Source organism: Globicephala melas, chromosome 15 (assembly GCF_963455315.2).
Source record: "Globicephala melas chromosome 15, mGloMel1.2, whole genome shotgun sequence".
Lineage (NCBI taxonomy): Eukaryota > Metazoa > Chordata > Mammalia > Artiodactyla > Delphinidae > Globicephala > Globicephala melas.
In genome coordinates this window covers 60,565,466-60,578,589 of record NC_083328.1, presented here as the reverse complement: position 1 = coordinate 60,578,589, position 13,124 = coordinate 60,565,466, and the positions used below count along the sequence as shown (strand labels likewise).

The window sequence follows — 13,124 nt, the reverse complement described above, 5'->3', positions numbered from 1 at the left end:
CAGAAGGCCCACCTGGGGGCTGCCCAGGTCACTCACCCTTGAATCCAGAAGCACTTGACACTGGTGGTGGTGATTTGTCACACGTGGCGGCGAGCCGCCAGTGAAGGTCGGAGGAGAAGCGATGAGGAGCAAGACGCATTCGCCCAGCAGCGAGCAGCCGGGCTGCCCGTGGCTCTGCAAGTGCAGCAGGTCCACCGGCTGACCGGTGACAGGGCACCGGGCCAACTGGCAGGTCCCAAATCAATCACTCCACCCCTCACGTCGGGCAGCACAGCACGCAGTGGCTCTGACACAGGTGGAGAGAAGTCAATGACACCACTTTAATGCAATGATGCCGAAGACGTAAAATAAGGGAGAGTCGTTCGTGTTCTCTGTACAATACATCCATTTACAGAATCGGCCAGTACTGTGTACAACATATAAATACATGATAAAACATTAGAGGTGCAGAGAGCATACTTACAGAAGCCAGAAGTTCACTTTATACATCCAAGGATAAAGAGTTAAAAATATAAAAATAAGAAAAACACACTGCTTTGAAATGTAAAATGACTTTCACATACACAGGTGTGTGGAGATGCCCACTCCCACAGAGTCCAAAGTGACGGAGAGGGTGTCGAGCAGACAAATTCACCTGCCAAACGTCTGGACACCTGACTTATGAGGAGGAAAGACAATCCTATGCCCGACCATTGTCCAAGCAGGTCTATTCAAGGTCCCGAAAGCTCCCGTGGGCCAGTGGATTATTCGGAGACAGCCAAGTCCCAAACTGGCTTCAGCAACAGAACCAAAGGTCAAACTGGCTCCACCAACTGGCAAATGACTGTGACCCTGAGGTCAGCAGGTTCTGAAGCCCCCTGGTGGGCACTGCTGGGAGTTGCTTTAACCCTGTGCTGGCTTCTTCCCCATCAACTCCCAGAGCAACAGCGGGAGGAAAGACGGCAGGGAGGGGGCAGTGGAAGACTGACATTTCTACTCAGTTCGGGTAGGTTAGTCCCCTTGGTGGAGAACACAACCTTCTTGCTTCAGCTTCAAGTCCCTCTGAGTCTCAAGGAGGCTCCCCACGCCGCACCAGGCTCTGTCTGTGTGACAAGAGCTCGGGCTGGCCGGCCAGCCTTGGGCAGCCCAGCAACCTGCCCTGCAGGAAACCCTTCCAGCAAAACCAGAAGGCCGACAAGTGGCCGAGGGGCTTTAGCACTACAGATTTTAGGGACAGGCAAGAGAACTCTTGCCTAGAGACAGTCTATTTTATCAATGATATTCTGTATACAGATTTAAGATCCATCATTATCAAAATACACACACTAAATATACAACTTTTCCCATGGCCATAATTTATTATCTCACCACAAGGCACAATACACAGAGCTTTGAGGGTCCAATACAGTCATCGTGACAGAACGCACCACAGCCCTGGCACATGATCATGGCTTTCAGGCTGCACGCACACTGGAGTGAGATGCTTTCCACCGTGCTGCTGTCGGTGAACATCTGCAAGGAAAGTGATGCGCTGTGGCTTGCACCAAAGTTTGCTTTGTGGCTCAGCTGCACCACACTTCCGGCAAGGCCTTTGGCAAAGGTGGGGGAGCCAGAGGAATAATTAAAGCTGGTGGAACTTAGCTGGAGTTTGGAAAGCTTCCCATAAAATGCCTGTTTGATGTTGAGCTGGGAGGGGATGGAAGAAGGCTCTAGAGGCTGGCTGAGCCCTTTCCCAGGCTCTCGGGGTAATTTCCAGAAGGGCAAATCAAGGACAAAGGGGATCCCTTGCAAGTGATCCACCAGCTCCCGAGGACCAGGCCCCGCGACATTTCTGTTCTCTGCATTCGCCTTGGGAGGCCCCCCACCAAAAGTCTTCTCGCTCTTGATGCTGCCAACAGAGGCAGGCGGTGGCTTTGGAGCCCAGTCTTCCCTGGCAGTCTGTACCCCACCAGACACAGAGTTTTTGCTTGGCCCCAACTTCCTGCTGGGAAAATCGGGAGGGGCATCAGCAGGCAGAGGCGTTGGCTCCACAGGCCGGGGGCACTGAAGGGCTGCAGCCTCGTTTTTGGAGCCAAAGAGCTTCTTCCCTTGGCCTCCAGCACTGTTCTGATCACCCAGGGCCCGACCTGCCTGATCGGGACCCGAGGAGACCACAACTGGAGATGAGAAACAAGGGGCTCTCGAGGTAGTGAGATTTCCCGGACTCGTGCCTGGGGCAGCACTTGAATTACTGCACTGGGACAGGTCACCAACTTCCTTCTGATCTTCAAAACTAAAGGGAGAGAACTGCTCTTTGGAATCCACTTCTACTTTCCCAGAGGCAGCCATTGGATTTGTCACTGGATATAGGGAGCCTAAACTCAGGGCGTGCTTGGAAATCTTTGGGGGCGCTCCAGGAGCCTGGGCGGCCTCCAGCCTGGCGAGGCCGGTGCTTGCTTCACGGCTCTCAGGTAGAAGAGACTCCTTCGAAGCTCTTAAAGAACTGGGACTGCTACTGCCAACCTCACAACTGCTTTCCGCAGGGTCTTGCAAAGATCCCACATGCAGGGAGCCGTCATGGCTCGGCTCTGTCGTCAGTGGGAGTCGTGGGGATTCAGGTTTGCTGCCACCGCGGGCTGGACGAAGAACCTTCTCTAGGGGCAAGCTGCCCTGCAGCAACTGCATCACGAGGGGGTTAGTAGCCTCCACCGAGGACGCAAGCCTGCCCAGGGACACAGGCCTCGGCTGGTACTCGGTACTGGCCAGTAACAGGGAGTCCGGGATCTTTTGGGGAACCGCACATACTCGAGACACCCAGCTCTGTGGAGCAACCATCCCGTCTGTCCTTGTGACCAGACTCAGGTCACCGTTCACCTTGGAGAGTGAGGTGGAGCGGTTCCAAGCGTGTTTCTCACCCTGCTCCACCGCTGAGGATCTCTTCGGCACTGCAGCTTCACTAGGCTCGGCCTCAATGCTGTCCTCAGAGAAGTGGCCTTCAAAGTCAGAGGCTGTGTCCGTGGACTCGCTGTGAGGACTCAGCACTTCAGAGTCTCCACTGATTTTCAGCTTTCCACCTTCCAGCTGTCTGCAGTCGTGGCCGGTGCTCGCAACGCACCCCGGAGATGGCACTGTCCAGAGTGAAGCCGAGCTGTCGGGGGGATCCAGACCCTCCTCAGCAGTCAACCCCCCAGGTGACGCTGGAATGAGGGGAGCAGCTTTCTCCCACTCCTCTCCAACCTGCGGCTCAACAGATGGGACGTCTTCTCTGGAGTCGGGTTCAGGCTGTCCCACTGCCTTGTCATTTGACAGGCCAGGCATCCAAGGAGCAGCACCAGCAGAGACGGGAGCCTCGGTTTTCAAGTTTTCTTGTCTAGTAGCACTTTCCCTCGTGGGTGGGCCCGAGCCACCAAGTCCTGATTCGTCATCAAATGGTCTGTCCTGCAGGGAACCGGCCAATGATGGTTCAGGGATGGGACTGGGGGTCACATTCACAGGATCCTTCACGGTGGGATTACTGTCACTGTCTAGAGCCTGGCCAGTTCCTTCTTCTAATCCAACATCCCCTGCTAGAGCCTGAACAGGACTGCTCTCCAGGGGGATGGTGGGTCCTCGCTCCTCATTACCCCTTTCCCAGGAAGTGGTACCAGACCCACATTCAGTTCTACCTCCCAGATGCAATGCAGGCTGCTCAACTAATCGCTCAGGTGCCGGGGTTTTGGAGGGCAGTGGGAGTAAGGCCTGGTGTGGCTGGTCCCCAGTGGGAGCAATGGGAAGTCGGGAAGCATCTTCCAGCCCGCTTCTGAGGCCATCTGGAACCCTCTGTCGTGGGTAGCTCTTCTCCTTTCTGGGAGAAGCCAGGTCCTCTCTCCTGGCTCTGGACACGGCACTTCCAGGATGGACATGCTCCCCATTTAGAGGACAAGGCGGCAGTAGTTGTGTTCGCTGTAGATCTGACGCACACTCTCCAGGGGTACCTGGGGCTCCCCTGGGCTCAGGGTGGCCACAGGCCTCACCACCATCACCACTGCCGATGCCTCTGCCACCTCCCTCATCGGTGGCCCTGCCGCCACCTCCACCCGGGCCACCCCCCCCTCCGATGGCAGTGGTGGCCGCCTCTCGATGGCAGTGGTGGCCTCTCGCCCCTCGGACCTGCAGAGCACGGGCTTTAATGTCTGCAAGGGTCCTGGTGCCAGTCCAGCCCCGGCAGGAGGACTCCGTGATGGGGACGATGCGGGGGCATATCTGGTAAGTGGGCTGACCTTTAACCACCCAGGGTGGTTTGATACGTGAAAGTTGAATCTGCAAGAGAAAAGTAAGAAAACAGTTTTAATTGACTGAGCACTCTGACCTAGGAACTGTAAAGCTAAATCGTGACCCTAGTGGCCTAGAGAATCCAATCATTTTCCTTAAAAATGAAATAATCGGGCTTCCCTGGCGGCGCAGTGGTTGAGAGTCCGCCTGCCGATGCAGGGGACAGGGGTTCATGCCCCGGTTCGGGAAGATCCCACATGCCGCAGAGTGGCTGGGCCTGTGAGCCATGGCCGCTGAGCCTGCGCATCCGGAGCCTGTGCTCCACAACGGGAGATGCCACAACAGTGAGGGGCCCGCGTACCGCAAAAAAAAAAAAAAAAAGAAATAATCATGGTAAAATGGCTGTCCAAGACACCACACCATTCTGAGAAGATTCTGCTCAAGGGCTGTTATATGCCACACTTCTAAATTTAATTTCTGGTGGGACTGTGTAAGTCACTACACAAAAAATCTACCACCACCTAATAAAAGATTTTAAAACCCCAAAGGATTATGACCTCCAGAGATAACTTCAACAGAGTGAACAACCAAGTGAGGAAGAAAAGAACCTTATCCCCCTGATACTCAAGTCAGTCTCAAGAACGCCTCTCGTACAGCGAGCTCTACACTCCCACATAATTAACACAAGGGCCCGGGGGCCTTCTGTCCCTGCAAAGGAGCCCCACTAATCTCCCGTCCTTCAAAGGGGCCTGGGCTCAGGGCAGCCAGTATCAAACAGCCTCCTACCCGGATGGGCGGGACTTTGGGCTCCTCTTTGGTGGGCTGTGGCTTTTCGGTGTGAACACTTTCAATTGTGTTACGAAAGGACTGACGATCTTCAAGCCGGGGCTTCTTTTCGGGAAAGGACGCAGAGGCCGCCTGCTCAAAGGATTTCCTCTTCTGATCCTTGGGTTCCTGATCCACAGTCTCCTGAGGCAAGCTGGGAATTCTGTCTGGAGACGTGGAGACACGTGCCAGGTCGTCTGGATTGGGCTGGATCCGGGAAGCCACAGTTTCCACCGGGAATTCGGAACTCTCTGGGTTGGGTGCAGCGGAGGATGTGCCAGGCAGGTGGGGACCGCCCACCCCTGCTGCATCGGTCTTAGCCTCCCCATCCTTGTACAGGGGGATGTCTGGTGCCACAGACTGTGTGTCTTTAGCAACCTCTGCTTGTTCTGGCTCCTGTTTTTTGTACAGATTCCTTCGGGCTCTGGTTCGGAGATCTGGCCGAGAGCGTTTCTTGAAATGCCCATCTCGCTGCCGGGTGGCCGGGCCACGCTGCGGTCGTGTTGATTCTCCCGAGACACGCAAGTCACTCTTGATTTCAACCTCCTCCTGGCCCACATTCTGCTGCAATGACTCTTCTTTGCTTAAACCCAACCTGCAAACCAAACTCACATTATCAGTTACAGGGCAGAGAGGGCACATCCACTATGAATAATATACACCCAAATATTAGATCTCTCAGAACAAAATAAATCTGCATGGTATGTAACACTAACCATAGAAAAACCTATGTTAGCTTCCCCATGAATGGCATTAAGCTAAATAAGAGTCACTGCAATCTCCACATTCCTGGGTGACACAGCAGTATGCATGGCTTTGAGAACACCTGCCTCTGTCCCCCCAGAAACCACACTAGGACTCACAGCACCAAGGGCCTTACTTCTGTCCATAGTAGTCTTCGAAGAACTTTTCTTTCCATTGTTCCACCTTCTTTTCCTTCTCCATTTCCTGTCGTATCCTGACTTGCATCTCATGAGTGAATTCGCCTAGAGAGAAACAAAACTCTTCAAGTGATGCATTAAAGATATTAAGGTCTGTCTTAGGAAACGCCAAATCTTGCAGTTCTACCATGTCAGGAGTTTTCAAAATAACACGTGACTTTGGTGAGCTTGGAAATCATTTTTTTAACCCTCACTATCTTCCTCACGCTGGCTCCCATCTCCCCCAGAGGAACTCTCACATGGTGCTCTTATTCAGGACAGAACTAACACACCTATTATAAGGGAAATTTATCCTTCCCTCGGGTAATCAGTCCTTCAACAGCAAACACCACATTGATCAGAACAAAAACAAACAAGAGAATTGTTCTTACTCCATGCGCAGAAAAAAGTTAACACAGCAGGCTCAGACAGGCCTGCTGACAAGGTGGGCCCCTGGCTGACATCTTGGACCTTGGATTTCAGGAGGGTCCCCACCCCATAACTGACAGGGAATGGCTCACTGTGCCTGAACAGCTGAAGCAAACCAGATGGTTTATGGTGAACACCTGCTTTCCTTTGGGGAATCTGGAATTTGGGTCTGGGTCAGACAGAGGCTTCCTACATGATCAGCTCCCAGTAAAAACCACAGGCACCAAGTCCTTGACGAGCTTCCCGGCAGACTACACTTGTGACTACGTGCGGTCACAACTCCTTGCTGAGGGAACTGAGCACATCCTGTGGGACGCCACCGGGAGAGGATCTCAGAAGTGTGCACCTGGTTTCCCTGGACTACACCCCAGACGTCTTTTCCCTTTTTGCTAATTTTGTTCTGTATTCTTTCACCAAAATAAACTACAGCCATGAGTACAACTACATGCTGAGTCCTGTGAGTCCTCCTAGCAAATCATCGAACCTGGAGGGGAGTCTTGGGGACCTCCCAGTGCACTTCCCACGTAGCTTCCCCACAAAATTGAATTACGAGAAGCTAACAATCACTCCAAGTGGCAACATCTAAAAAGACAGAGCACCTGGTGGAACTTACCGAGTAGGTCAATGCCATGCTTACTGGAAAGAATAGGAGTTTATAGTTTTAATGATGAAGAGGCAATGCAGATGAATATATACACACAAAATAGTGAAAGCCCAAATACTCTTGTACCTTCTTTAGAGCTACGGGGCATATTAACATCCACCACGTCTATTAGAGGAAAACCTGCCTTATACTAAAGAATACCCCTTGGAAAAAAAAGAAAAAGGGGCTTCCCTGGTGGCGCAGTGGTTGAGAGTCCGCCTGCCGATGCGAGGGACACGGGTTCGTGCCCCGGTCCAGGAAGATCCCACATGCCATGGAGTGGCTGGGCCCGTGAGCCATGGCCGCTGAGCCTGCACGTCTGGAGCCTGTGCTCCACAGCGGGAGAGGCCACAACAGTGAGAGGCCCGCGTACCGCCAAAAAAAAAAAAAAAAGACTTGAAAAATGCGTATTTGGGTTTTGGGTTTTAAAAACCAGGAGACAAGTGACACCACACGTGGCAGGCACCTTTCAAGCCGCTGGGACGAGAACGTTTACTCACCATCAGCCAGGCGTTCCCGCCAGCTCTGAGCCGCGTGGGTGAAAAACTCGTTGTTCAGTGCACTGCTGCTGAGACGCAACAGGCCATCGGTCCCCACCTGGAAGGATCAAGGCAAAAAAAAACAATAAAGAAACTTAGAAAGAGAACAGAAGCTAGCCCAGAGAAAGCAAAGAGGAAGCCGCCCACATGTACCTGTCTGTCCACTTCGGGCAGGAGGAAGAGGAGCTGCTGCTGGAAGTGGGACGGCAGGGCATGGAAGGTACGAGAGTTGATGAGGGCCCGGAGGTTGGTGTTGACGAGAATGGACCCAGGCGTCTCAAAATCTATCTCTTCCCCTCTGTTGCGCTTCATTTGACCTGTGATTTTTCAAGCAGTAGGAAGCAAAATGTAGATTTTCAGCTTCTTAAACCAAAAAAGCAAATGCCAACTGAGGGAAAACTTTGGTGGCAGCACCCAAGCTACCCAGAACTTATCTGCACACAATGAGCTCAATCATCCAGTCTACCCTAACCTATCAGCTACCATCAAACCTAAGAGAACACTTGGGCTTGCATCGTCTCAGACAAGACTCAGTAGCATGCTGTGTCACAGCCTGAAGGGACACTCTTCCCACAGAAAACCAGGCAAGGGGCAGGCTCTGAGCTTCCCTCCAAAGCTGGAGAACAGGCTCCACAAAGCCAATGGGAGAAACGATGGAAGTCTAAAAGTGAATCCGGTTAGCGTCCTACAGAAAAATCTGCAGAAGTCTTCTGTGAATGGGCTGGAGAGGTCTGACCTCCAGGCAGAAAGGTGCTAAGGGTTGTTTAAAGCCCACTGCAATGTCAATACCTCTCACAAAAGCTTCAGCAAATGGAACAGAGACCTGTGAGGCTTTAAGATTCAGCAAGGCTGATGAGCTGGAGAGGCTACAAGACAGCAAACCTAGCTGCCACTTGGGTGATGGTTTATTCTAATTTTCAGAAGCCAAGGTTAGTCTTCTTAATGATTTCAAGTGGCCCATCTACAAAAACCCAGCATGGGGGCTTTGAGAAATAAATCCGGAAATAGCAAATGGCATACTAGCCTTGCAAATAGCCCTACTGCGGGTGGGAGGTGCACACTACTGAACTTGTCTGCATAGCCCATATTCAACATAGGCTTCCACCCCATATACTAACTAGGTTATAAAAAAGGGCATCTGACAGAGACTGCAGACGTTGAGAACAAACTTGGCAGGATGCTACCGAAGAAAGAAAACAAATGTTGGAATTCTTCACTGAGACACTCAGAAGCAATTTTCACTCACTTGAGCACTCACTAAGCAGTATCAAGGCAGGCACAGGCTAGGCCCTTACAGGGACATACAAGGAGCAATGTGGCACCATCTCTGCCCACAGGGAGTTCTCTCAGTCTAGCAGAGAAAAATCTGTATGTGACATAACCAAAATACAAGGTAAAAACCAACAAAAATAGAGGGCCACCTGCGAAGTAAAAATAAACTGTAAAGGAGTGGAGTAGAAGACATCATCTTCTCTCTAGGCCTGCAGGGGCCCCCTTTCAGGCAGAGAAATGAGTGCCAAGCCACCTACCTGTGGCCGGCTTCCGGAAGCCTCTCAGGAGCGGGGCAGGGTCCCGGGCGACCTCGGCCTGGCCACGAATAGCAGCGCTGCCCAGGGCCAGAGAGCCACTGCTGCTGCTGGACGGGCTGCCGCTCTCGCCATCGGCGTGGCGGCCTGAGAACCCTGAAGGCACAGCATTCCACCGGTCAAAAGCATCACACGCCGCGCCCACGGCTCTCAGACAAGCTTACTTCTCCCAGCTCTCCCTGACATGCTGCCAGCAATACTGGTGCTTCCATGGCCCAGCCTTGGGCCGTCAGAGATCACCACCTCCTGGTCTGGCTTTAAATTATCACGTAAGAATGCCAAACCGCCATCTTGGTTTGCACTGTGTCTTTTACAAAGCACCTGCACACGCCTTCACAGGACCCTCACAACTGCCCTGGGAGGCCAGGGGAAGGGCGCCCAGCAGAGCCCATGCCGGAAGCTAGGTCGGGTCTCACCGCCACGGCGTGCTGACTGCCAGAGGACGGCTCCTGACTCTACTGGCACAGCACTACCTAGGCCAAGAGCTGCTGCCAGAGGGAGGCAGGTCCCCAGGCCCTGAGGAAGAAGCATCACAATCACGAGTTTACACATACCTGATGCAGATTCCACGTGGGCCCCGTTTACCTTCAGAGGAGTCAGGACAACTCGAGGCAGCATCACCCCGGTCTTCTTCTTCTGCTTGTTTGCCTATTTTCCCAGAGGGGATACAAAGGGAGCCTGAGTCACCTGCAGGCCACAACAGCTGTCCCTCTCGACCACGTCTCCCTCGCTGTCTTGTAAAACAGAGTTAGTGTTCAACCAGCACGGGCAGGTAATGCCAATAATAGCAACGACTCATTCTACTGAGCCAGGTGCTGGCCACTGTGCCAAGCATCACCCCACACTGAAAAGAATGTGTTGCTCTCCCCACTTTACAGGCAAGGAATTTGCCCAAAGCTAGTGAGTGGCAGGGCTGCAATTCAAACTGATGACTCCCAAGCTCATGTTCTCCCCACTCTGTTATACTTCTCCCTGAATGTTCCCAGGTTTTTCATAAATACAAACAAAATTATCCACCCATGGTAAAGAGAAAAAACAAATTGCTCTGCTCTCAGATCTACTACCCACTTTTCCTATGGCCCGCTTTTAAATGGTACTAACAGGTGGAGACCAAGGTGATTTTCTCCACTCTTCAACACGCTCAGTTAACTACAGGAGTAAGAGTCCTGTCGTGTGCCTGCCTCACTTTTCCATCCAGCCTAGTCACCAACTCTCCCCCCACCTGTGAGGAAGCTCTGTAGCTGTCCCTGGGATTGGAATGAGGCCGACTCTGAGATTCGGTAGAACAGGAAGCATTAGAAGATGTTTCATCGAGAGAAACTGTAAGAGAGGGAAATAAAGGTTAGACCCTAGCGACTGCTTGTGGCTCTTCACCCATCTTGTCAAGGACACTTACCATCATTTTCACCACTCACAGTGCTGGCTTCATTAGACCCACAGCTCTCCACATCAGCTGTGTCCTCTGGCTCCTCTCCCTCCACTGCAGCCGGACTGCGAGACCACTGCAGGGCATCCTTCTGTGACAGCAAGGCACAACTCAGGTGAGCAAAACCCTACAAATCCTACAAGCACAGCAGTCATTCCTCTATGTGTACTGCTTTTGGAGAAGAGGGATTTAGAATATTGATTAAATTCCTATCCCTTTCTAATTGACCTCTTTTTCTCAGAAAGTTCTTCTCATACGTACATTAAGAAAGTTAGAGGGACTTCCCTGGTGGGGCAGTGGTTCAGAATCCACCTGCCAATGCGGGGGACACGGGTTTGATCCCTGGTCCAGGAGGACCCCACATGCCGCGGAGCGACTGAGCCCGTGTGCCACAACTACTGAGCCCACGTGCCTAGAGCCTGTGCTCCACAACAAGAGAAGGCATCGCAAAATGAGAAGCCCACGCACCACAACGAAGAGTAGCCCCCGCTCGCCACAACTAGAGAAAACCCATGTGCAGCAATGAAGACCCAATGCAGCCAAAAATAAATTAAAAAGTTAGATATAATTTTGCATCTAATTATTCATTAAACATTTATGGGGTGCCTCCTATAAACTACACCATGCTAGTTCCAAGCGGTGGGTGGGGTGGGAATAAGGAGGGGAATCAGGGCCCTGCCTTCAAGGAGCTCAAATGAGTAGAGGACAAAGTCAAATCTATAACAATACAAAGCACAGTGATGGAAGGATAGAGAGAAAACTGTAGCAGCCCAGAACAGGGAACATCTAACTCACTGAGCTGGAGAACAGGGCATGGAGGTACAGAAGGGGGATAAGGATCAGGGAGGTAGGGTTTCCAAGGAGATGTGTTGCTTGAGCTCAGTTTTAAAAGAAGTCAGTTAATAGGCAGATGAGTTGCCAGTGGGGAGGGAGAGGGAGTCCTAGGTAATGTGATGAGCGAATGTGGAAGAACATTCCAAATTCAAAGAAACCATAGACTTCAGGAGGTGTGTGGGAAACTGGATACGTGAGGAGGATAGAGAGACAGGAAGAGGGCTGATGATAATCACGGCACTGTGCTGAGGGATTAAGACTGATTTTTTTTAGAGTCTGAAGGATATGAATCAGGAGAATGATCTGAGTTTTAGGAATTTCATTCTGTTAACCATGGGAAGTCTGGAGGCAGAAGAAGAGTTAGATTATGACAGAAATCTATTGAAAAGGATAAAGATCTAAACTAAAGTAAGAGAGTGGGAACAAGGCTAGAGTGTAGAGGAGAGTTCCACTCCAAATTTCATCTCCTAACAAATACTCCTTCTAACAGTCTCTGTCGTGGAGTCTCAAAATGAAACTCTACCCATCCCCAAGGAAAACTTAGGAGCTACCTTGAAACCAGGAAGGAGTATGAATGAATACTGGGGATGGAGAGAGGAGGAGCAGATATAGATTGGGGTGGGGATGTCTTCTTTGAGTAAAAGTGTGTGAAAAAGAGTAGGTAAAATCATGATTCTATCACTTAAAAATATGCCAGAAATTTACAAGGAAAATCCACAAAATTCTAACTCATCAATTCCATGGATTCCTTGTAGCCTCCCCTTATCTGAGGGGTTTTTTTCACTTTCCACAATCAACCATGGTTGAAAAATATTAAATGGAAAGTAGCAGAAATAAACAACCCATTGGTTTCAAATTGCATGCTGTTCTGAGTACTGTGCTAAAGTCTCACACTGTCCAGCTCCGACCTACCTGGGACGTGGGTCATTTGTTTGTCCAGCGTAGCCCACCCATTAGTCACTGAGTGGCCATCTCAGTTATCAGATCGACTGTCATGGTATCACAGCACTTGTGTTCAAGAAACTCTTCACTTTACTTAATAATGGCCCCAAAGGCAAGCGTAGTGGTGCTGGCACTTCTCGCTCTGCCTGATTTATACTTTCTTAGTGTACCTAATACATAAATTAAACTTCATCATAGGTATGTATGTGTAGGTAAAAACATAGCATATATAGAGTTAGGTACTATCCACAGTTTCAGGCATCCACTTGAGGTCCTGGAACATATTCCCCCACAGACAACGGAGGACTACTGTCTTAAGTCTTCATCAGTTTATTTGCATTAATTTAAGCCAACATCAAGCTGACTTAAGTTAATAAAAAAGAAAATGGTTTTTTATATCTTTCTCTCTTTTCCCTACCAACCATAAATGCTCCTCACAGGATCAAAAGCTAAAGAATATTTTTAGTATTAATCTTGTAATTAGGCTTACTGACTGCCATGTTCTTGGAACAATGCAACAAATTTATTCCCTGAATCATACAGGCAAACTAAGACAAAATACTCATTTAATGAAGAAAAGAGGTCTATTACATTGTCAAAACTGACCCCAAAACTCCAGTTCTGGCAAGAGTGTGGGAAAATCACATATACACTGTTGGTGAGAGTGAAAATGGTATAAAAAGGTTTATACACAGCCAGTGGTAAAGTAAACTGTAAGCAAAACTCTAAAAACTGTATATACCTTTTAACCCAACACTTGTAAGACTCACC

At 50.6% G+C, this 13,124-nt stretch overlaps 1 protein-coding gene across 2 annotated transcripts in view; it reads right to left on the bottom strand.

Moving 5' to 3' along the window:
* Positions 1–300: 300 nt before the first annotated feature.
* Positions 301–13,124, bottom strand: part of ASXL1 (ASXL transcriptional regulator 1) — a 66,307-nt gene continuing 53,483 nt past the window's right edge. Inside the window, exons 4-12 of one of the 2 annotated variants that reach the window (XM_030830932.2) lie at positions 10,548–10,668; positions 10,374–10,471; positions 9,706–9,799; positions 9,095–9,247; positions 7,719–7,882; positions 7,527–7,623; positions 5,915–6,020; positions 4,996–5,629; positions 301–4,257 (exon numbers count right to left, since the gene is read on the bottom strand). In XM_030830932.2, coding sequence (XP_030686792.1) covers positions 1,339–4,257; positions 4,996–5,629; positions 5,915–6,020; positions 7,527–7,623; positions 7,719–7,882; positions 9,095–9,247; positions 9,706–9,799; positions 10,374–10,471; positions 10,548–10,668 — 4,386 coding nt within the window. In that variant the 3' untranslated portion in view covers positions 301–1,338. The remainder of the gene's footprint in view (positions 4,258–4,995; positions 5,630–5,914; positions 6,021–7,526; positions 7,624–7,718; positions 7,883–9,094; positions 9,248–9,705; positions 9,800–10,373; positions 10,472–10,547; positions 10,669–13,124) is intronic. The other variant, XM_060284810.1, reaches the window with a different exon arrangement.